Below are 24,396 nucleotides of genomic sequence, written 5' to 3'. Positions count from 1 at the left end.
CAAGGCTGCCCCAGGGATTCCCAAGCCTGGTCTCACACTTCTGAGCTTAGATGTTTCCACTCTTGGCCTTAAAGGCTAATTATGTGGTTCCAACCACCCCTTACACCACGCTCATGCCATAAAGATATCACTGTGTAATTGCTCCCTTGTCAAGAGCCTCAGCCTCTGCCCCTTTTCTTTTGCTGGGCCCTCTAGCTCCAGTCTACTGTGCTAGACTGAGCTTCTGGGTTCCAGCCCCCATCTCTCTCTTATTTGGATCCTGGGCCCGCTGGACCTGGTGTCAGTTCTTCTTGGACACTCCTGGCCCTGGCCCTACCCTAGATGTTTGTCTGGGTCCTTCCACCCTGCTTTGGGTGCTCTCCACCCAGCTCAGGGTGCTGAGTCTACTTTAGCTCTGTCTGTCTAGGCCCCTGGTTCTGTCTCTGCCCTGTTCTGGGCACTCTCCACCCAGCTCACAGCACTAAGGCTACTTCAGTTTGGTCTGTCTGCACTCCTTGGTCCTGCTTGGTTACTGCCTGAACTAGCCTACCCTCTCCCTTCGGGCTGCCACCTATTTTGGGGCCAAAACTCACTCCATGTCCTGGCCCCCTAGCTTCTGGTGGGCTCAGGACACCCACATGCACTGTAGCACTATTGGGACCTCCACCAGTCCCAAAATACCAGATGAAACTCTAACAGAAAAATAAGCACACTGGCTATAACAAACTAAATCTGTGCACAGTCCAAACATCAACAGTACCTTACTGTCAGAGCAGCCATACCTCCCCTTGCCTTGGCTTATACCTCCCTGACAGAAACAGCCTACTTACATCCTTAGGGAATTCCAGGAGGCAGCAGAGCCTCTTTCTGTAGTCTGTGGCCAGAAGTTGGCCACTCTGCAGCTTGCTAGGGCCAGTCTTCTTGATTTACATTTTAGGCTTATAAACTTCTTAAGTTTATAAGCCCCTTCCAGCCAGGTGGCACTCCAGCTGAGCAGGGGTTTCTTGTTAGGGCCTGAAGGCTGGTTGCCATGGCAGCTTATGACTGCTGCTCTAGCAGTCTCCCAGCTAGGCTTTGTCCTAGGGGCTTATTACCTTAGCTGTCAATTCCCTTGCAGCTCACTCCTCCCCAGGCAGAGCTCTCTTAACTGGCTGGAGATGCACTCCCCTTCCCTCTAATGGGCAGCTATCTGCTTAGGCAGCAGTGTTTCTTTGCTCCCTTCTTCTTGTGGCTAGCCCCTGTTCAGCTCCCTGGGATTTATCTGTTGCTATTTCTCTCATTAAAGTAACAGAAGCCCAAGGCTCCTTCTTACATCCAGCCACACAATTCATGCAATTAATAGCATGATAAAACAGGGAATAAGCCACAAAGTTAATACACAAAACTTACCATCTCGCCTTAAACTGACGGTGTGGTCAGGGCTAACTAGCAGATTAATGCTTCCAGCTTTGTGAGTGCACCAGAGTCCAGTTGTCAGCACAGATTGCTGGAACTCCAAAAAAGAGTCCTGGAATATCTCGGAGAAGGACAGTAGGCATCTGATGTGGCATGTGCTCTCAAACCCTATTAATACTGGGATCCCAGCCACTTCCTAATAAGAATGCATACAGTATAACTTCCTCGTAATATCTGGGGTGGAAACTGACTGGTCCTTATTACTATCCCCTTTTGCTAGTGTAATGAATATATGGAACCCTTCATCCTCTTCAAAAAGTATCTGAGTGTCTAAACCTCCCAATGCTACAGCCAAAAACTAAAATAGGAAGGTTCAAGAATCAATTAGTAAAACTGACAGCTCCCTTGGACAGAAAATTTGAAGAGCAATTCTTGAGCATGAATATATACACAAAGTCAGCTTTCCAAAATGTTACTACTTTAGGCAGCAGGAGGTGCAAGGGTCCATTTTAGTGGATGGAAGGCTGAAGTCGCAGCCAAGTGCATTCTCATTTCATGGAGTAAAAAGTGAGACTGCCTCAGACAAAGTGGGTAGTCCCAAATGATGGGAAGAGAGAATTTAACAGAAAATCCTTTGCACCTTATATAGAGCAGGGATGTTGGTGGGAGGGGCTTCTGCTGAACTTTCTTGACCTTTGCAGGGCAAGCATGGCTAGTAGATTATGCAGTATCAAAAACAGTATCTGGCCTGTAGCATTTGGCCCTACTCTTGAGACAGGAGACCCAATAGTAAGACTTAAAGAATCCAGAGACAGGTGCAGCAGGTGGGAGAAGTCCAAGCTGGTGCAGAGAACAGAGTGATCATGTGTGATCTTTCTCATACATGTGTCATGTGTGATCTTTCTCAGCATCATGAAATATGAAGGCTCAGAAACTACCTGTGAAAAAGGACATCTAACAACAGTCCAAGAGGAATGGATCTCTTAAGCCACATCTATCCAGTAAATTCTCCATACCTGGCAGCAAACAATCCACATTGTTCTGTGTGCACTGCTTTCCAAATTGGAAGCAATGTAAATAAAGTGCTTAAGGTTAGCATATTACCAGTTCTGAGTCACTATGTCTATTAGCTGGGCCTATGCCAACCAACTTTCCTGTATTTCTGCGGAGAAATGGCAGCATTGCTTTTGGTTTAGGAGCTAGGCAGTATGGGGCAGCCTAGTGAACTTTAGGGCCCTGCTGCCAGGCACAGTAATTTTACTATGTGTAGACACAGCTGTAAATCAGCTGGTGCTGTTCTTGTCCCAAGCACATTGTGTATTATGACCAGGGACCTAGGTTTTCTGTTTTTGATGGAAAAGCATGAATTTTCCCCTTTAAAGGAGAAAAATGCAAATTTCCAGCCAGCAATGAGCTGCTTGGGGCTGGAGAGAATGGGAGGGTGATTGGAGGCATACACATAAGGGTGGCAATACAGCCAGGCAGGGTGGTGGGAGCAGCCCTGGCAGCTGGATACTATACAGGGAAATCTATGGGATGGGAGGGCTGGAGGGCCTTGGCTTGGGGACCGTCTGGGAACACCCACTGGTGACATGGGGGACTATGGGGGGGATATGCCTCCCCAGACTTCTGCAGTGACCATGGAGTGCTGGGCATGGGGCTGCAGCCTGGCCAGACCGGCACGTGGCAGGAGCCATCTCTGTGGCCCAGCAGACTGGACACAGTATGGGAGGGTAGAGAACTGTGGAGAGACCAAGTGCTGTTGCCAGGAGCCCTGTGTCAGCCAAGCCGCCATGGTGACATGTCCCCTGCCTGCCCAGCAGTGTGTGTGTGAGGGGGGTGGCAGTGGCAGCACAAAGTTGTGCCCTCCACTGTTGCACTGAGCAGGGGTTACCTCACCTTGGCAGCCACGGCAAAACGGCTGGTGTTGGGATCCTGGAGGCAGCGCCAGCAGGGGTGGTCTCCCTGCCCCGCTTTGCTCTCAAAGTGGAGCTCTGGGTAGTGACACACTGAGCAGTGTTTGATTCCCTACTGAGAGCTGGGAGCGTGATGCCATGATAAGCCAACTCCAAAATGTGGTGTCTGATTCCTAAATTCATGGGAGCTGACATCTATTAATGAGGTATGTCTTTTGCCTTCTGAGGATGTGCAGCTTACTTTGATACAAATCTCTGTATGGGTCTCTAACTGGATGAACCATGCCCCTGGTTACTGAAAATGGATGTTTCCCAAGTGGCAGATTCTTCTGGGCATGGGATATACAAGGCTGGTGGTGTCAGACTCAGAAGAGCAGGACAAAGTTCTCAACACCAATTCCTAAAATTTGGCAGAGGAAAAGTCCTCTCTTCCATTTTTTATGAAGTAAGGATCCAAAACCTGGGGCAAAGATGGCGACTGCATACCTCCCTCATACAAAAAACACAGAGCGATTAGTAGGATGGGAACTAGTGGTTTGGGCACACTATAGTTAAAACTCTCATAAGGAAGTGGAGAAAGGTTAGCACAATCCTTAACAAAGAAACCCAACAAACAAGCAAATAGCTCAACACTTAAAGCTAAGGACAAACTTCCATGAAGAACGATGGACATTGCTGTAGCTCTCCATCTCCAGCATGAAATTGCAAGTAGGTACATGCCACATATTTGGGGAGGGGTGGTCCAAAAGGTAATGCATTCTAGGATGATCTGTGTTCCACTGTTTCCAGGGACAGGAGAAAGGGGAGGAACTCTACTGGTATGGCACTATTCAATATCCTCTGTATTACAGACACTTACCTCCATTAGCCCTGCTGCTGCTGCCTGCTCCAGAAGAGTCCTTGCTTTTTGCAGGTCTGCTTTTTCTGCTTTGGACCCATAATGTAAGAGGCACCTGGCATAGCGGTATTGGGCTTTGAGGTGCCCACTCCTGGCTGCATGACGGTAATAGAGAGCTGCCTGAAAGCAGAGAAACATCCTTATGACACCTAGGTGGTATGTGCACCAGACTGCAATATCCTAAGGATGTTAATGGGGAAGTTGCAGGGGTCCATTCTGACATAGGTGCCACTGTAGCCTTCTGCAGTTAAATTTTCTTGCCTGCTCCCATCTGTAGCAGACTGTTAGAGCCAAAGGCTACAGCCCAGCTGCAGGCAGTAACGCTAGGTACAGACTGCTCAGGACCAGGCCAGCAGAGGGAGATAATTAGTGGCTACAGGAAGTTAAAAGGCTCCTAGGAAGGGGAAGCCAGGGGAGTCAGACAGATAGGAAAATGAGAGAATATTGCCTGGCTAGACCAGGAACTCCTAGGGTCTGAGGAGAGATTTAAGGGCTATGAGACTGGGAGCAGCACCACCATGGCAGAGAGTTGAGCCACAGCCAGCCTAAGAGGAAAGACTGCAGTAAGTAGTATGTAAATAGCTTAAATACCAGCTTGATGTTACGTAAATAACATAGAAATAGATTCTTGCCTATTGCTTTTAATTTTATGTATTTTCTTGAGTTTCGCATTGCCTTAAGAAACTCCATTTTGTATTGCTCTGTAGCTTGATGTAAGTGCTTGGCCTTTTTACTCTTGTATGCTGTATGGGTAAGAATGTATTTGTGGAAAAGGAAAACGGCTGGTGACTGTCTGAAGAATGTAGACAGATAAAAGGCCGAACAAGAAAAATCTGCCCTGGAACAGTGAGAACAACAGCTTCAAGAAAGAACAGTGATAACCCGGCAAAAGCCCAAAGGACTGGGTGACTTGACAAAGCTATAAAAGATGGGGTGAAACATCAATTTTAGGTCTTGTTCTGCATGTCAGATGAACCAATGCTCCAGAATGACACGATGGACAGTCAGGAGCCCAGCTCCCGCTTGTGGCCAGCCAAGTTGATCACTAAGTTGATCTGAGCACTGATAAGACTGGTAACATATACCAGTGCAGAACAGAAATTGGGGTATGAATATGGTGGGTGTGTGTTTTAGTAAGTGCTTAATCAATAAATGCAGCATCTTGGCTTATCCTCCCTCATAGTTTTGAGCATTTGGCAATTTGTGTAACATGAGGAAGGAGCAGTAATTAGCCCCTGAGAAGATGTCTCCAGCTTAAGAGGATTCACACCTGTGAATTAACCTTCTATGGACTGTGTTTATGTTAGTGTTTGAGGACTGACTCCTACAGGAGGATACCAGTAGGACAAGTGTTCCCTGGGAATAAAGGACTATATAGTGTTAAAAGACTTTGAGCTAAGCAATAACTCTGAACCCACTACACCACCATAAACTCGCTTATTCTCCCACGTAGCAGAAACCTCTACCTGACTTGTGCAGCCCTATCACAGTTGCCCACTGGAGCCCTCAGGCAAATTGTAACATACCATTCACACACAAATACTAAAGTGGCTTTTGAGGTATGATCACCAGGGATCCTAGTTTTCCCTGACTTAAAAAAAAAAAATCCCAAATTCTCTAATACCACCCCCCCCTTGCAAATCTATGATTTAAAGGGGTGCCCTTTGCTCCCCCAGCCCTGCTGGGGGGGGGGGGGAGGGGAGCAGCTGCTAGAGTTATGGGGCCAGGGATCTGGGTCTGCAGCCCAGGCTCCACTGTTGCAGCAGCGGCTTCTGCTCCTGCCCCCCTTCCCTGATGCTGCCTGTAGGGGGCAAGGGGACCCACGCCCCCCAGATCTGTGCATGGGGCAGGAGCAGCTGTGTGCTCAGTCTCCTGCCATGCTCCCTTACCCCAGGGCCTCTGCAGCCCAGCATCCATGAGCTGGTGCTGCAGGTCACAGCACAGCTGTGCACAGGAATCTGCTTGTTGCTGCAAGTTCTGTGCTGCCCTGATAATGCATCCCCTACATGACCAGGGGCTAAGGCACAGGGGTGTGCACGGGAGATGCATCTCTAGGGCAGTGCAAAGCTCACAGTAGCAAGCAGCTCTTCTGTGAGGCCACACTGTGCCTTGCAGTGCTGGGCTATACCTGCTGGGCTGTAGGGGGTCTCAGGGGAGGGCAGGAGCCTGAGCCTGTGCCTGATCCAAGCACAGATTTGGGGGAAATATGCCCCCTCTCCTCCCATGGGAGTGCATGCAACGGTGGGGAACTGGTCCCCACTCCCTGCTGGGGCCCTGCAGCCACGCATTGTGGCTCTGGGCCCTAAGCCCCATCTATCACCTGGCTAGGCAGCAGCCCCAGCCCTGCCCAACTCCCTCCCTATGGGGGCCTCAATCCCACCCCCAACTTACCTGCAGGAGCTGCTTTCCAGGCTGCCTGGTAGGCATCCCCTGCCTGACTGCCCTCCTCCTGCTCTCCCCAGCCCCTTACAGGCTGCAACTCTGCCAGCCTGGGAGGACTCATTGCAAAACTGCAAAATCCACGGGTTTCTCTGCTAAAATGAGATATTTACATTTTACTTGGGTAAGGTGGGGAGGGAGGTAAAAAACCTGTTTTTCTTCTGTGGGAAATGGAAAACCCTGATCCCAGGAGAGAACTGTTCTGGGTGGTCTCCCTGTGAACAGGTGCTACCTCTAAGAAAAGCTAAATCCACATGTGCACACAATATATGACTGATACCTCACCCCAGCCCTCATAATGCCACCCTATTACATCCTCATAGCAACCTGAGAAATGGTTGATACAAAAGAGCAATATTAGGGAAGCAGCTTATGTTTTTAAGCTTTTTCAAAGTGCTTTTGCAGCTTGGGAATCTGAAGGTGGGATAGCATCAGAAGCAGGGAAGGCAGAGTAGGACACGATCCTTTTGGTGCCGGTACTTATACTGTCCGAAGGCCACATTCCCTGCACTTGGAACCATGCTAAACCTCTTGAAGGCAAGAGTGTAACATCACAGGGTATGGACACATACATTTAGAGCCATTTCAAAAAGGGAGGGGAGACTCTTGCTCAGAACCATGCAGCAGCTGTTGTGGGAGAAGCTTGTTAGGTGTATGACCTGTTCAATCAGTAGAGAATAGTTGAATGCTGGCAGTGTAACTGCCATCTTTAGAGTTCAGAGTTACCTCTGGAGGTGAGAGGTGCGGTTTCTTCTATATGTTGAAATTCTTGGCTCAGGCTAGCTGTAGACTGAGATGGGCACTGTCACAGCTACTGACACTTGAGCTGTGATTTCAGGCTTATCTCTATAGTCATTAGGGCTAGAAGTCTTTTTTTTTTCATGACTGGAAGGTGGAAGGAGAGGAGCATTGCTGTGCAACAAAATAAGGATCTTTGGTCACAAGCCCATGTGTTGCCTAGAGCCCTAATCTGTTTCTTTTTACAACTACTTGGGATTGAGGCACTTGAGGGACATGATAGCAGCCCTTCAAATACTTGAAGCCCAAATACTTGAAGGGCTGCCATAAAGAAGAAGAAGCACCTTTCCTCTCCTGCTGCAGAAAGTAGGATGCTGAGCAATGGCTTGAAGTTGCAGCAACATAAATTCGGATTGGATCTCCAGAAAACTTCTTCACTGTTAGAATAGGGAGGCAGTGGAATAGACTGCTTAGGGAAGTTGTGAACTCTTCAACAATGGAGGTGTTCAAGAAGAGATTGGATAGCCACTGGTTAGGGAGGATCTAGGTGTAACTATGCTTATGTTCTACTATGGCAGTGTTCTACCAGGTGCCTGCTACTTGGAGAGCAGCGATAAGAACCCAGCAGGTTGTCGGGACAACTGGTTAATGAGGGAAGTGGCTGCACCTGTACCTAGTCAGCTGACTGGAAGGGGCAGGGCCTGGCTAAGGCCAGGAGGGCAGTTGTCTGCCAGCAGCAAAAGGGGAAGGAGCTCTCCCAGAGTAAGCGGGGGGGAGAGGCCTGGCTACAGGTACAGCCCTGAGACTGGTAAAGGATGGAGCACCCCTGGGGTAGCTGGAATAATGATATTTTAGCCAGGTGGCTTGAATTTGTTAGAGCCCATGGGCTTGTGTTTTGTTTGCTGTTTAAAACCAGTGGCTTGGGTAAGGCTATTAGGGGATGGAGGAGGCCTCATACGGGACCCATGATAGTGTGAGGACCCTGGCGCCAGAGAGGGTGCAGTAATTGGGGTGCACTGACCCAATGCCAGAGAAGGCACAGTGTTTGTGGTGCACCAGCCTGAGCGCCGGTGGGGGCGCAGAGCGAGACAGGGCTGCAGAGAGCCGAGGGAGGACAAGAGGGCCAAATTGTAACGGCCCAGACCAAATGACATCAGTTCCATCTGTGAGGCTTGGTGTGGTAAAGGGGTGGTCAGAGCCTCTCATAGCCCATAAGGCTGGGGTGCCCTGAAATACCCATTATAGAATGGGGCCCACAAGGGATTCAGGAGCCCTGGGGCCAGTGTACAGCAAGAAACCGTGTCTAAGATGACAGAAAGGCAGCCTCCCTATCATACACTTTCCATCAAAGACGTGGCAGGCAAGAATTGAGGGTGCCCTTTAGGCCAGCTTAGCATGGTAAAGGGGCCTTAGGGGAGATCACAGCGACCCTAAGGACACCACACTGTTACAACACTACTTTGACATGACCTGAACAGAACAGCAAAACTGTCCAGCCAGGAACATGTGAGTTCTTGTTACCAAGTTCTGATTTTCCCGCTGGTACATTAAGGTTAACCAGTGCATGTGAAGATGCAAGTAGACACAGTAGCTATATTTCTGTAGTAAACAACATCAGAGCATGGCCTCTTGCAGGCCAGTCCCAGCCCAGCATGCAGTGAGTTACCTTTCCCAGGGCAGTCTTTGTGCCTCTGCCATGCTCGTAACACAGACCTACGTTGAACTGGGCTTTGTTGTAGCCCTGATCCGCTGCTAACTTGAAGCAGATATAGGCTGCTCTGTAGTGTCCAGCCTTTATGCTTCTGATCCCTGGTAAGAAAACAATGCACATTCAGCAAAAAAAGCAAAGAAAATGTACAGAGCGTTACTTTTGTTTCACAGCAGCTGTTTGTCAGCCTCTGCTCAACTCTTCTCCACCAAGCTCACTGACCTCCATCCTACAGCAGCTTGGTCTACTTTGCCACACCAGTGCTCTGAACACTCTAACATTTCTTTTTTCCAGAGCTCAGTGCCAGTGGGTGTGTCTACATATGCTATTAATGCTATAAAGGCTTATTGTGCAATAAATACTGCACAGTAAGCCTTCCCTGGGACCATGTCTACACATGCTTATTGTTGGTAGCTAATCTGCTCTCAATGGGAGCAGCCTGGTAGAAGGTAAATACAGGTGGTAAATTATTGCACAGACCAATTTACTGCACAGTAAGCAGTGCACACATGTAGATGTTGACACTTTACTGTGCAGTAGATTAATCTACTGCACAGTAAATCATCTTGTGTAAACAGACCCAGAAAGAATTACCCCCCAAAAAGGGTATGTCTGGTGGTTGAGAATGTCATAGACCCCCATCCTTCTCTCATTTAACTTTCAAGAGTGCAGGGGAGGAGTTTCTTTCAGTTAATGTCCAGCTCAGCCCCTGACATTCCCTGGTCCTGCAGCTACCAACCAGCTGATTTTTCCTGAGCTACTGCCACAACCTTAACTTCTCCTTAGTGGTGCAAATCTTAATTTCTCTATCAACTGGTCCCAAAGTTTAACATGTTGGATGACAGCAGGGGCGGTACAAAGGTGGGATGGGTCTTTTCAGAGGAAACAAAATGGAGATGGCCATTGTTGGTACCAAAGGATGCTAAAGAGCAAGGCTTGCTACAAGGATGCCTAAATAGAAATATGATATTAGAAAAATCAGATTATAGGAACCCTATGGCAGTAGATCTTTTAAGATGCTTGACATTTGCTCTTGTACAAGGATTCCAGTTCTCTGGAGTTTACATCTTCTGTCTTTACAAAAGTCTTGCAAGACGTCTGAAGCTTTCCAAAAAAGGAAGAAAGCTGGACAGTTAACTTTTACCAGGAAAAGAGAAATCTGCTGTGTAAGAACATAATGGATGCAATCTACATTACCTAGGATATTGAGTGCAGTAGAAGTGTTGGCCTGGAAAACTTGCTGCAACTGGGAAACAGCTTCTTTCAGGCACTCTTGCTGTGCTGTCTTAACCTACAGAATGAGGAAAGAGGGGCACCAAAAGGCAGTTTAATTTAACTCATACCAGCAATAATCCCCTGTACCATAAAATTAGGTGCTTTCAGGGCAACACAAGATCCTCCTATGCACAGGCTCACCCTGGCCAGGGGGTGGGGTGCAGGAGAGTATGGTGGTGGGAGGATCTGTGAGCATGTATTGTGTGTGGGGGGGGGGGTGGGAGTGTATGGTGGAGGGTGTGTATGGGTATGATACAGTGCAGGGGGCCATGTGTGTATGGCGGGGTGTGTTGAGTAAGTGTAAGGATGAGGTGCGAGGATGTGTAGATGTGGTGGGGAAGAGTGGGGGGATGTTTAGGAGGGCATGGGTGTGTGTGGTGGGGGGGGTGTGGGCATGGGTGTGTGTGGTGGGGGATGCATGTGTGTAGAGGGGTGGGGGGGGCATAGGACAGTGGTTCCAAACTCTGGTAGACTGAGTACCACCAATTTAAAATGATACAGCCTTAAGTACCACTAGCATTTTTTTTTCATACACATAGGTAAATAGGCTTTGTATTAAAACAGAATCAAAACATCTAGTAATCATAAAATATTATTTTGTCAGTTACAGTAGCCAATTAAAACAATTGTAAATTGGAAAATAATCAGTGTAAACCAGGGGTAGGCAACATTTTTGGCTGGAGTACCAAAAAACTCGCAATGTGTACCCAGTAAGGTGCCAGAATATGGGCACTCCAGAAAAACAAAACTGGGATGGAGGGTCGGTGTATTTGGCGTAATAGTCGACTAGAATCAAATAAAACTGTCCCCATAGGTCAAAAATGTCTGCTGCCAGTTCTAGCCAAGGGCTCTGATTACTGGGCTGGAGCTGTTGACAAGGTGCACAATTTGCAATCCATTACTCGAGGTGGGCATTCATTTTAGGCCAATACATGATTTGTCAAGCTTGATGGGGCATGTGAAGCAATGTCAATACGTTGGCTCTCATACCACTTGGAATGATTATTTTTGGCCCAATCGTAAGCAAATCATTCTGAATCTGGATTTGGTCTCTGAGAGGCCAGTAGGGATTCAAATTTGACTTGCTTTTGCCTGCTTGGCCATCCATTAAGATGCCGCGCTCTAAGGGCTTGTAAGGCCTTGTCAGACTTTGTGTGCTCCTGTAACTGCTGGAGTAAATGGCCAATGAGTGGCTCCATTTCTGTCAGACCGTGAATCGTCTTCTCTGAGTGGAAAAGATCGGGTTCACGAGGAGGAATAAGCGTTGTGGCTGTAGAAAGTGTGTCAGCCACTAACATGTCTTTGCCTTTAGTATAATGAATCTGGATGTCATTTTTGGAGCTGCAACAGCATCCTCCATAGCCGTGCTGGAGCCTTTCCTATGGGCTCTGCAAAAATTGCTTCCAGGGGTTTGTGGTCTGACTGGACCCATACCTGGGTGCCATATACATATGGGTGGTAATTGTCTTCACCATGACAGAAGTTCTCTTTCAATCTGTGCATAATTTCTCTCTGTTTGTGTTAGAGCCCTCAAAGCATATGCAACTGGTTGATTCTGCTGAAACAGACATGCTCCTAAGCTGTTTTTGGAGACATCTGCTTGGATTTCTAGCCGCTCTGCTGGGTTGAAGTACCTGAGCACAGGTGACATTGTGATGGTTTGATTGAGCTTATCCAGGGCTGCCTGGTGCTCAGGTTCCCATTGCCAGATAAAATCATTCCTGAGAAGTGCTCTCAGCAGGGCTGTCAGGCTTGACTTGTATGGAATGTATTGCGTCAAGTACTGAAGGATTCCAAAGAGTCTCTGAAAGCCTTTTTTGTCTGTTCTGTTGATGGCTTCCACTTTGTCATCATCTGGTTTGACACAATCTTGTGAGAAGATATGGCCCATATCAACACTGTCTACTAAAAACTGTATTTTGTCCTTATTAAACTTTACTCCTTTCAGATGTGCTCTCTCCAGGACTTGTTTCAGGATAGTGTCCTGCTCCTCTTTGGTAGTTGCTGCTATGTGCATGTCGTCTGTGATTATGTGGATTCCTGGAATGTCACCAAAGCTCTCATAATTCTTCTGTTGGAATACTTTGCTAGCTGACTTAACACTAAAAGAAAGGCAACTGAAGTGGTGCCACCCCCATGGGGTGTTTTAAAGATGCACAACTCTGTTGATAACTTGTCCAATTTGACTTGCCAGTAGCCATCCTTTTCATCAAGAATGGTGAACAGCTTCTTACCTGACAAGCTCTTCTGCACATCTTCTACAGTGGGAATCCAAAAGTGCTGCCTCAGCACTGCCTTGTTGAGGTCTTGTGGGTCTAAACAAAGTCATAGCGAACAGTCCTTCTGTGTGATCACAAGGGTATTGAGCCAGGGCGTGGGTTTAGTCACCTTTGTAATAACTCCCACAGCTTCTCTTCCAGCTTTTTGAGGGTAGGCTTCAACTTGCCTAGGGTTGCATAGGGAATTTTTCTACACCCATGTACAACTGGTGGTACCGTTGGGTCGACATAGATGTGATGGGTACCAGGAAATTAGCCCAAACCTTCAAAAACATCCGGGTATCATTTGAGAAGGTCTGCCTTGGTTGCAGGTGCTGTCGGAGCCGTTCCATGGAGTCATCTGATAAAGTCTATGGTGGTGCAGGCCACCCTACCAAGTATTGGTGGGTCACTATTGTCTATTACATAAAAGGTTAAATCGGATTCATTAGCACCAGATTTACATGAGACTGACCTTGGTTCCTTATTCCCGGTTCCCTAATCCCCGTTCCCTTTTCAAAGCTAATCTAGACCCAATAAAAACTTGTTATTAATGAATTACACATCCCAAAGAGAGAATTTCATTAGCTATGCATATGTACTAATTAATATGAAAAATAATATCTCTCATCAAGTACAGAGCCCTAAACAATGGGATTATGGGGCAACATACTTCTTGGGCCACCCCAAATTTCATGGTGATGCCACTGGGGGGCTGTCCCAAAGAACCATGAACACAATCCTGCCTGGCCCAAAGCACGGTTTGGCCATGCCAGGCTGCCAACTAACAGCCCCGTGCCCACTATACTAAGTATAATGGCTTGAATAAGGAACGCTGGGATTATGGCTAGAAATTCTGCTTGGGCTACACATCAGAATACCTCTGCGCAACTGGGGGACTGTCCTGGAAATCTGTGACCAGAGACTTGCCCAGCCCAAGGTGCAGTTTGGCTATGCCAGGCTGCCAACAGACAGTACCCCAGCCACTGTGCTAAGTATATGGTCTTGAATTAGGAATTGGTTGGTGGGCTGGGATTAGAGATGGAAATGCTTCTTGGGCCACCCCATGCCATGACTCTGCGGCACTGGGCCACTCTCCTGGACACCTCTAACCAGAATCTTGCCTGGTCGAAAGCAGAGATTGGTGGTGCCAGGCTGCCAATTGACAGCCCTCCATTCCCACTGTATGAAATACATTGGCTTGAATAAGGAATTGGCTTTTGGGCTGGGATTATATTTAGAAATCCTTTTTGGGTTACTCCTTGGTTTACCTCTGTGCTACTGGGGAACTCTCCTGGACATTTTTGACCAGAGACTTGCCCAGCCCAAAACCTGGTTTGGCCATGCCCTGCTGCTATCTGATGGCCCCCCAGCCACTATTCTAAGTATAATGGCTTGACTAAGGAACTGTTTTTTGGGCTGGGATTAGACATGGAAGTCCTTGTTGGGCCGTCCTACTCTATGACTCTGTGGCACTGGGCAATTCTCCTGGGCATCCCCGACCAGAGTACTGTCTGGCCTGAAGTGGTGGGAGGGAGGAGGGGAGTGTGGTTGGACCTGAAGCGGTTTTGGGGGGGGTGGCTTGGGTTCAGATCTGAAGCAGCGGGACAGAGATGCAGGGAGAGCGGGATGGGAAAAGGGGGGGCATGGGGCCAGTCACAGTCAGAGGCAAACCAACCTGGTGTGCTCCCTCCTAGTCATGTCACTTGGGAAGGGAATCTCACCCAAAGCTGCCATCCAGGGACTCTACCACTGGCGGTCCAAAATAAATTCCTTATTTGAGCCAGTATATTTAGTGCAGTGGGCATGGCATGAAGAAACCGCACTCTGGGGTGTGGGGAGAAGGGCGCAGGTACTGGCCCCATGCCCCCCCTCCCCCCACCCCGCTCTACTCGCACCTCCATCCCTCCCAGCCCAAAAAACCGTTCCTTATTCGATCCATTATATTTAGAACAGTGGCTGGGGGGCTATCAGATAGCAGCTGGGCACCGCCAAACCGTGTTTTGGGCTGGGCAAGTCACTGGCCAAAGATGTCCACGAGAGTCCTCTGGGGACACAGGTATGCCATGGGGCGGCCCAAAAAGGATTTCTAAGTATAATCCCAGCCCAAAAACCAATTCCTTATTTAAGCCAATGCATTTCATACAGTGGGAATGGGGGGCTGTCAGTTGGCAACCTGGCACTGCCAAGCTGCACTTTGGGCCAGGCAAGATTCTGGTTAGAGGTGTCCAGGAGAGTGGCCCGGTGCTGCAGAGTCATGGCATGGGGTGGCCCAAGAAGCATTTCCATCTCTAATCCCAGCCCACGTATCGATTCCTAATTCAAGACCCTATGCTTAGAACAGTGGCTGGGGTGCTGTCTGTAGGCAGGTGGGCACAGCCAAACCGTGCTTTGGGGTGGCCAAGTTTCTAGTCAGAAATGTCCAGCAATGTCCCCTGGTGGCACAAAGATTTGTTCTGGGGTTGCCCAAGAAGGATTTCTGGGTATAATCCCAGTCCGCAATCCAGTTCCTTATTCGGTTCCATATACTTAGCACAGTGTCAGGGGGGGCGGTGTCAGTTGGCACCCTGTCATGGTCAAATGGTGTTTTGGGGTGGGCAGGTTTCTGTTCAGAGATGTCCGTGAGAGTCCCTCAGTGTCACAGAGGTGCAGTCTGGGGTGGCCCAAGAAGACTGCTGGGTATAATCCTAGCCCATAATCCAGTTCCTTATTCAGTTCCATAGATTTAGCACAGTGGCTGTGGTGCTGTCTGTTGGCACCCTGGCACGGCCAAACCGTGCTTTGGGCCGGGCAAGTCTCTAGTCACAGATGTCCAGGACAGTTCCCCGGTTGCGCAGATGTATTCTGATGTGTAGCCCAAGCAGAATTTCTAGCCAGAATCCCAGCCCGAAAGCCAGTTCCTTATTCAAGGCATTATACATTATACTAAGTATAGTGGGCATGGGAGCTGTTAGTTGGCAGCTTGGCACGGCCAAACCATGCTTGCTTTGGGCTGGGTGGGTCATGGTTCTTTGGGACAGTCACCCAGTGGCATCGCCACAATTTGGGGTGGCCCAAGAAGTATTTGCCCCACAATCCCATCCTAATCTGACCTTTGTTTAGGGCTCTGTACTTGACGTGGGATATTATTTTACATGTTAATTAGTACATATGCATAGCTAATGAAATTCTGTCTCTTTGGAATGTGTAATTCACTAATAATAAGTTTTTATTGGGTCTAGATTTTTTTTGAAAAAGGAACTGGGAATAAGGGACCGGGAATAAGGAACCAACTTCAGCCTAGTCAGATTTGCAGCGTGCAATGATTGCACCTTGTGGTTTGATGCATGTACCACCAAATGCAACCCATGTAACATGAACTGGAGTCTTCCATACTTTTCCTTGCAAAGCCTTTGCTACATCTGCTGGGACAGTGTTTGCTTCTGTTCCAGTATCTAACTTAAAAGCAACTAGCAAGCCAGCAATCATGACTGTGCTATACTAGGCCTTCTGGTTATCAAAGGTCTGTGAGTACTGCTTTGCAGACATTGCACCCATATATAGGGTACTGACTCCTTCTACAGACTTTGGAGCTGTAGTGAGCATGTTTGTTCTTACCCTGAAATAGAATAGTTTTCTGATAGCATACTGTTAGGTTAACAATAATTTGGATTATTAAGAAGTATTAGCTTTGCAGCTGAATACAAGGCATGACCTGTGGCCTACCAATGCCGCTGACCACAAGGCAGAATGATAGCTAAGCTTTTGCTTGTGTCAAGTAATCATTTTAACTGTGTTAAGCATTTTCTGAGTAAAATGCAGCAAGTGGATCTGTGTCTGTGTGCTGGAAAATCAGCTACAGCAAGAAGCAAGATAAGACAAAGAAGCCATTGTTCTAAGTACAGTGATTGTGTCCTTAAGAAGTATCTACTACTGTGCAAGGTTTTGTTAACATATCATAATGTTACTGTTACTTAACTTTTAGCTTTTAAAAAGTGCTAGTTCAGCTTAATAGAAATATGCTGTTACAAAGATTTGTAAAGCACCGCTCAAGTATTGCTTTTGTTAACCCTGTAGTCTTGCCTAATTGTAAAAAGTATAAAAGAATGCCCCACCCTTTAGGGGAGGCCATTTTGCCTCTTTGCTGGCTTATGGTCATTTGCTCGAGCAAATAAACTGCAGTAAAAGCCTTTACTCGTGTTACCTGATTCCTATGCAGCTAGACAACGAACTCCAGGGAGTTTTCTCCCACGCCACTAGGGTGAGGGAGGGATTTTCCAGAAGCCTATCTTTTGAGTTTGCAGTCAGTTATGCTAAAGACAATTTTGTCCCTCAACATAACATCCTCAGCAAGTACAAATTCACAATGCTGTGCTCTGCTTCTGAGCTCTGTAACAAAATCATCTATGGCTGCAGCCTCATTGTATCCAAGTTGCCAGAACTGATACCGTTTAAAGACAGTTTTTTTGGTTTTTTTTCTGGGCTTGTAGTAGTTCTTGAATGCTGTAAGCACCTCCTAAGGGTTTTGTTGTTAGGGTCTGCAAACACCCCTTTCATGTTGCTGTAAATTTCTAGGGCTTTATCCCCAATGCAGTTAACTATGACTACAATTTTATAATCCTCTGCCTCTTCCTCAGCCTTTGTGACTGCAAGGTATAATCAAAGTTTCTGTCCCATCTCTTCCAATTCTCCCCAAGATTTCCAGTAAAGGATAATGCTGATGGAGGTTTGAAATGCTCCATTTTTTTTTTTCTCTTTTGAATGAAAACTGTAACCCCCTTAATCAGGCTGCTGGTGACTCCACTGACGGATGGGTCACTTCTGACACCCATATAATGTTTACTTTGTGCCACTGGGTTCCAGGGGTGGGGCACTCACTCAGACTCCCATGCCTTTGGGGTTCTATCCTTGAGTCACTATTCAGCAGAGATTGGTGGGGTGGTAAACAGCTTTATCTTTATTAGGAACAGGATTCAGCAACAGGGAGAACTACAACTATGCTTCACCACAAACCACACCCACGGGACATCAGGGGGAGAGACTGGGTCATCCCACTGCTCACCCCTTAAAGGTATATTCCATAAACCATAGGTGTCTTGCTCCCACCCTTATGGGTGGAAGGGCTGGGTGGGGTGCAATTTGTTGGTGGGCTCCATAGGCTGGATGAAAGTACCTGGTGGGCTGTCCTATTCTGCCTGCCCCTTACTTAGGTGGAGCTTTCACAAAGCTAGGTGGGGAAAAATTCAGAACCGATACAAATTCTGTTGCTGAATCACTGCTGAACACATGGAACACTGTGTTGCAGAGCACTGAGGTGCCCTGCTCCTAAGGAGGAGAAACTGCTAGGGAAGGGACCCTAGCAGTGAGGGAATAAGGAGCCCAGCTGGTGGTTGCCAGGGCAACTGGAGTCAGCAAACAACCCACACCTGCCAGCAGTCAGCTGGCTGTAAGGGGCAGGGCCAGGCTCTTATAAAGCCCAGGAGATGAGACCAAGCAAGTTCCCTGCCAGCAGCCAGAGAGGCAGGACCTCCTAGGCCAGGATGCGAGAAGAAGCCTGACCACAGGTACAGCTTAAGCTGAGTAAAGGATGGCAGCTCTAAGATGTCTGAGCAACATGGTTTTAGCCAGGCGGCTTTAAGTTATGTTACAGCCTAGGGGCTTGTGTTTTGCTTTGTTGTTGTTTCACCGGTGGTTTGGGTGAGGCTATTAGGGGTTGGAGGAGGCCTCATAGGGCACCCACAGCAGCGTGGGGACCCCAGCGCCAGTGAGGGCGCGGCGTACGGGGTGTATAGACCCCAGCCCCAGAGAGGGGGCACTACTGAGAAGCCCCAGTGCGGGTGTGGTGAGCCCCAGAGAGGGGGCACTATTGAGAAGCCCCAGTGCGGGCGTGGCGAGCCCCTGAGGAAGGGCGTAGCACGGTGGTGAGCCCCGGAGAAGAGGGGTAGCAGTGTGGTGGCCCCGAGAGATGGGGGGCTTTACCGAGGAGGCCCCAGAGAAGGGGGCAGCACTTAAGAAGGCCTGAGGAGAAGGCAGCAGTACTGAGGAGCCCCAGAGAAGGGGGCAGTATTATCAGAAGGGGCAGCATTGTGGAGAAGGCCCTGGAGAGAAAGGCGGCGTTACTGCAAAGGCCCCAGAGAGAAGGCGGCACTGCAGAGGATCCCTGAGAGAGGGCAGCGCTACGGAGAGGCCCCAGAGAGGGCGAGTGTATATTGACAGACCAACGTCTATTCCAGCTGCAAGGCTTGGGGTGTGGTATAAGGGGTGGTTGGAGCCACGCATAGCCCCTAAGGCTAGGGTGCCCCAAAGCACCCATTTGCAGGACAAGACTCACAAGGGGCCCGGAGGTCCACGGGGACAGAAGTCGCAATGAACCGTGTCCAAGACGACGTAAAGCAGCCTCCCAAACTTAGCTAAACAGCAAAGACGTGGCAGGCAAGAATCAGAGGGTGCTCTTGGGCTGACTTGGCATGGAGGAAAGGGGCCTTAAGGAGATCACGGCCCTCCTGTAGGACCCTGCCGTGACAAGCTGTGAATGCTTTTACACTGCATTTTGTGACATCCTTCTTAGATGTGCCAAGAATAGTATCCCCAGAGGGTATAGGAAAAATGATATCCCTGGCTGGGATGATAAATGCCAACAGTTTACTAATAAAGTTTCATTTCAGCTGAGCCAGAACAAGCCAACAATGATACAACAGAGCTCATCAGCTGTTTAGATACAGTAATAAAAGCTTGATGAGAAGAAACACTGGAGTCTGCGTAACTTTTCACACTCCAGCTAGAAAGCTTGGCAGAAAATAAACCAGTTTACAGGAAAGAAACAAAAGGTAACAAAAGGGGCAACATTGGACCCCTGCTGAACCAGATGGGGCAACTGACAACTGATGCCCAGGAAAAAGCGAACCTATTAAATGGGTACTTTGCGTCGGTCTTTCATCAGTCCCATGGGATGCCCATGCCCGCTACGGCATGAGGGTGATCCCCTGCCCTCCATTCCTGACTTCGTGAAGGAACATCTTGAGAAGCTGGATACCTTCAAGTCAGCCGGCCCTGACAATCTTCACCCCAGGGTACTCAAGGAGCTGGTGAGCATCATAGCCCAGCCTCTAGCGTGGATCTTTGAAAACTCTTGGCGCTCTGGTGTAGTGCCCGAAGACTGGAAGAAGGCCAATGTGGTGCCTATCTTCAAAAAGGGAGGAAAGTGGATCCGGCTAACTATAGGCCCATTAGCCTGACTTCTATCCCAGGGAAGATCTTAGAAACGTTTATTAAAGAGACCATCCTTAATGGACTGGCCGATGCCAACATCTTAAGGGATAGCCAGCACGGGTTTGTCGCGGGTAGGTCTTGCTTGACCAATCTCATTTCCTTCTACGACCAGGTGACCTATCACCTGGACCAGGGAGAAGAGATTGATGTCATATATCTTGACTTCAAAAAAGCCTTTGATCTGGTATCCCATGATCACCTCTTGGAGAAACTGGCCAATTGTTGCCTTGGGTCCTCCATGATCCACTGGCTGGAAAATTGGCTCCGTGTTTGGACCCAGAGGGTAGTAATTGATGGAAGTCACTCATCATGGTGTCCTGTGACCAGTGGGGTCCCCCAAGGCTCTGACCTTGGACCCATACTGTTGAACATCTTCATTAATGATGTGGACACTGGAATCGGAAGCAGACTGGCCAAGTTTGCTGATGACACCAAACTTTGGGGCAAAGCATCCACACCAGAAGACAGGCAGGTGATCCAGGCTGACCTGGACAGGCTCAGCAAGTGGGCAGACGAGAATCTGATGGTGTTCAACGCCGATAAATGCAAGGTTCTCCACCTTGGGAAGAAAAACCCGCAAAATCCTTATAGGCTCGGCAGTGCTACGCTAGCTAGCACTATGGAAGAAAGAGACTTGGGGGTCATCATTGACCACAAGATGAACGTGAGCCTGCAATGCGATGCTGCGGCTAGTAAAGTGACCAAAACGCTGGCTTGCATCCATAGATGCTTCTCAAGCAAATCCCGGGACGTCATTCTTCCCTTGTACTCGGCCTTGGTGAGGCCGCAGCTGGAGTACTGTGTCCAGTTTTGGGCTCCACAATTCAAAAAGGATGTGGGGAAGCTTGGGAGAGTCCAGAGAAGAGCCATGCGCATGATCAGAGGTCAGGGAAGCAGACCCTATGATGACAGGCTGAGAGCCCTGGGGCTCTTTAGCCTGGAAAAGCGCAGGCTCAGGGGTGATCTGATGGCCACCTATAAGTTTATCAGGGGTGACCACCAGTATCTGGGGGAACGTTTGTTCACCAGAGCGCCCCTAGGGATGACGACTAGGTCGAACAGTCGTAAACTACTACAAGATCATTTCAGGCTGGACATAAGGAAGAATTTCTTTACTGTCCGAGCCCCCAAGGTCTGGAACAGCCTGCCACCGGAGGTGGTTCAAGTGCCTACATTGAACACCTTCAAGAGCAAACTGGATGCTTATCTTGCTGGGATCCTATGACCCCAGCTGACTTCCTGCCCTTTGGGCAGGGGGCTGGACTCGATGATCTTCTGAGGTCCCTTCCAGCCCTAATGTCTATGAAATCTATGTAAACAAATACAAACCTGGTGCCATAGCAGTTCAACTTGTGTGTAATGGCCTCTACATCAAACTTGATAAGGAATTCACTTGGCAGATAAAGTTGTTAAACAGCTCTGAAAGACTTGGGTCCCAATGCTCACCTTTCTGGAAAATTCAGTACTGAAGAAATGAAGGCAGCCCTTTAAGCTTTTAAAGACCAACAAATCATCAGGATGCTGATGACCAGGCGCTCAAGGTCTTATTGACCTTGGCCAGTCTACCTGTCCCTGACTTTCTGTCCCTCATGCTTCTAACATATGACTGTTGCAACACTTAATGCGTCACCATCATCAGCAAGTTACTTAAACTATACTTTTCAAAGGCCATCGCGAATTCAGATTCTCATATTCTGGATGCCCAGCATGAGACTTGGGTGTTGACCCAGAAACTTGAGAGTTTAATACACAAAAGGTTGAGTATTCACAGTTGCAACTGAAGGTAGCAGATGTGCTCAGAATGTATTGCATGCCATAACGCCAAGTACAGGTTTCCCTTGCTCTATGTGGATTTTGTATGTGTGAATTCGTTCTTATGCAGTGAGCCTTTTTATACCAAAAAATCATTATCTGTGAGGTAAATTCACTCTTATGCAGTCAGTGTGGTGGAAGCCTACAGTCAGCTGCTTTGTGCAGTGCATTGTGGGAGTGACGTGCACCAAGATATAGCTTCCTGTGTGGATCTGTGCTCCTCACCCATTTGTGACACCATTTCTGTAGTTGCCATTACCATTATGATAGTGCCCTTTCTTGTGTATACTGTCTGCTGTTGGTGAATACCAAAATTGTCTTGTAACAGTAGTAGAAATGGGTTTGGAGGTCAGTACAGTCCAGGTCTTGGCATGCATCCCTATTTGTTGCTTCTTAAAATGGGTTCCCTTTATGCAAATTTGAGTTATGCACTGTTTTCCAGGAATGCATGGACAGTATAAAGCAAGGAAAACCCGTATTCTGAAAACACAGGTGCTGGCTAAGTTACATTTTTACCTTAATCTCTATTGTCAGACAATAAAAACAATATATTATAAACAGACACGGGATGGAGGGAAGGTAAGAACATACCAGCAGTGACCAACAAGATGAAACAAATAGGATGTTAACACCCTTATTTTTTGGAGTGGATAATAAATGGAAAGAGAAGTAAAGAGCAGGGGGAGGGGACTAAGCAGAGGAGAAAAGGGATCTTCATGAAATCAAAGCATATTTTTGAGAGCAGGGCTGCAGATGTTCAGAACAGCATAAGCAAGATCCAGTCAGAATTGCAGAAAGTTCTCCGCATGGCCAAAAGTCTGCTGCTGCCAGTTGGGGTCTCTGGCTGGCCCTTCTTTGCAGTTTTCTCCAAAGCCACCATGTAGCATGTGTATTAACTCCTGGGAGAAGGGTGGAGAATGTTACTGCAGAGATCCTGCAGCCTGTCTTTAAGTAAAGGGGCACAAGTACCATACCCGTGACTCTCCTGTTCTCTGGCTAAGGGGGGGAAGGGCATGCTTCCCTAAAGACACAGCCATATTGCTAATACTGTACTAGGTGCTTTGCAATTACTTACGGTGCTTTTCAACCATACTCTTTCTAAAGCCAAAGAGCTGCAAAAGAGTAGATGAAAGATTAATATACCTGTTTGCTGGAGTGGGCTGGCCTGAAGCTGGAACAATCTGGGAATGAGAGGTCCCCTGTAAAGACAGATTAGAGTTTGTAATGGGCCTGACAGACCAGCAATGCTGCTTTTCCATATTACCTTGCTCTTCCCTCCCATTCGCTCTAGCCTTGTCTCACTATTCTACAACCCCTTCTCTAGAGATGAACACACAAGTTTTATTATAAAACGAGTTGCTAGAGTGATCTGTTATAGAATTTTAAGGTCAGAAGGTACATGAGATCATCTAGTTTGACCTTCTGTATATCACAGACCATTAAATATCAACCTGTGACCTCTGCACTGATTCAGTTACTTGTTTGTCTAAAGGCCATCTTCCAGGAAGATATGTAATCTTGATTTAGAAGATATAGAGAAATGAGAAGTCTACCAAAACCTGCCATTTCCCTGGGTAGTTTGTTCCAATGGTTACTCATCTACTTTGTCAAAAATGTGTGCCCCATCTCCAATTTTAATATGCCTGGCTTCAACTTCCAGTCCTTGGTTTTTGTGACATCTTTCTGTTTGGATTTAGAGCAGCGGTTCCCCATCTGGTACTTATACCACCAATGGTACCCAAACAACTCGTCAGTGGTACACATTAACAGATTTATTATCACTAATGTACTTTATATGACAAATTTGCTAGTGGTACTTAAGGCTGTATCATTTTAAATTGGTGGTGCACAATCTATCAGAGTTTAGGAACTGCTGGATTACAGTACTTCTGTACATGGCTTTGTCTCCCTTTTTAAAAGAACCAAAACGCTGATCAAATCCCCTTTATCATTTTTTGAGATGCTAAGGAGGCTAAGAGCCTTACATTTCTCACTAAGGAATTTTCTGCAGCTCTCAAAATTTGGAGGCTTTTTTTTTTTTTTTTTTTACACTACCCCCAATTTTTCTACATTGGTATCCACTTTCTAAAGACAGAATTATACACAGTGGGTATGTCTACACATGCTATTAGCACGCAGCAATAAAAACTGGCGCATACTGCACTGGAGTTCATTGCTCCTGGGTGCTGCATTTACAGGCTGAGCTGGGTCAGAGCAGCCCCAGCTGACGGGGGGGCCTGGGGGAGTCGGTCTTCCAGTCTGGGGCTGCTCTGACCTGGCTCAACGTGCTGCGGAGGGGCTGGCTAGGGCACAAGAGTGCTCCAGTACAGGGCTAGCTGGCAGACAGCACTGAAGCACCCTCATGCTCCAGCCAGCCACGTTGACATCTACAAGTGGTGCAGCAAAGTAAAAAAACAACAAACAAACAAACAAAACCTCCACAGGAGGATTTACAAGTACTATCCTGATGCAGAGATAATTAGTTTTCTATGGCCTAACAGAGTTGCACGTATAGACACAAGATGTTTACTGCAGAACTAATTGGTCTACTCTGCAGCAAATATCTAGTGTAGGTATGCCCTGTGTTTTCATATTAGTCCTCCAGTGCTGCATAGAGAGGTAAAATCACCTCCCTACCCCTAACTGCTACTATCTCATTTTATACATCCAAGGCTTAGCTCTTTTGCCACATCATGACTATCTGCTATTCTACTATGCCTCTAGGGCAAT

At 47.7% G+C, this 24,396-nt stretch overlaps 1 protein-coding gene across 11 annotated transcripts in view; it reads right to left on the bottom strand.

The window, feature by feature from the left end:
• The window catches only part of DELE1 (DAP3 binding cell death enhancer 1), a 71,436-nt gene that overhangs the window by 37,832 nt on the left and 9,208 nt on the right, over nucleotides 1-24,396 (bottom strand). For 8 of the 11 annotated variants that reach the window (XM_019500684.2, XM_059733276.1, XM_059733277.1 and 5 more), the window contains 4 exons: nucleotides 22,810-22,865; nucleotides 10,271-10,364; nucleotides 9,032-9,174; nucleotides 4,150-4,308 (listed from right to left, as the gene is read on the bottom strand). In XM_019500684.2, coding sequence (XP_019356229.1) covers nucleotides 4,150-4,308; nucleotides 9,032-9,174; nucleotides 10,271-10,364; nucleotides 22,810-22,865 — 452 coding nt within the window. Of the gene's footprint in view, nucleotides 1-1,368; nucleotides 1,487-4,149; nucleotides 4,309-9,031; nucleotides 9,175-10,270; nucleotides 10,365-22,809; nucleotides 22,866-24,396 lie in introns of all 11 variants that reach the window. The other 3 variants (XM_059733273.1, XM_059733274.1, XM_019500683.2) reach the window with 1 other exon arrangement.

Source organism: Alligator mississippiensis, chromosome 9 (genome assembly GCF_030867095.1).
Source record: "Alligator mississippiensis isolate rAllMis1 chromosome 9, rAllMis1, whole genome shotgun sequence".
NCBI lineage: Eukaryota > Metazoa > Chordata > Crocodylia > Alligatoridae > Alligator > Alligator mississippiensis.
Note: the sequence above shows the minus strand (reverse complement) of the source record. Positions and strands in the feature narration are given on the sequence as shown.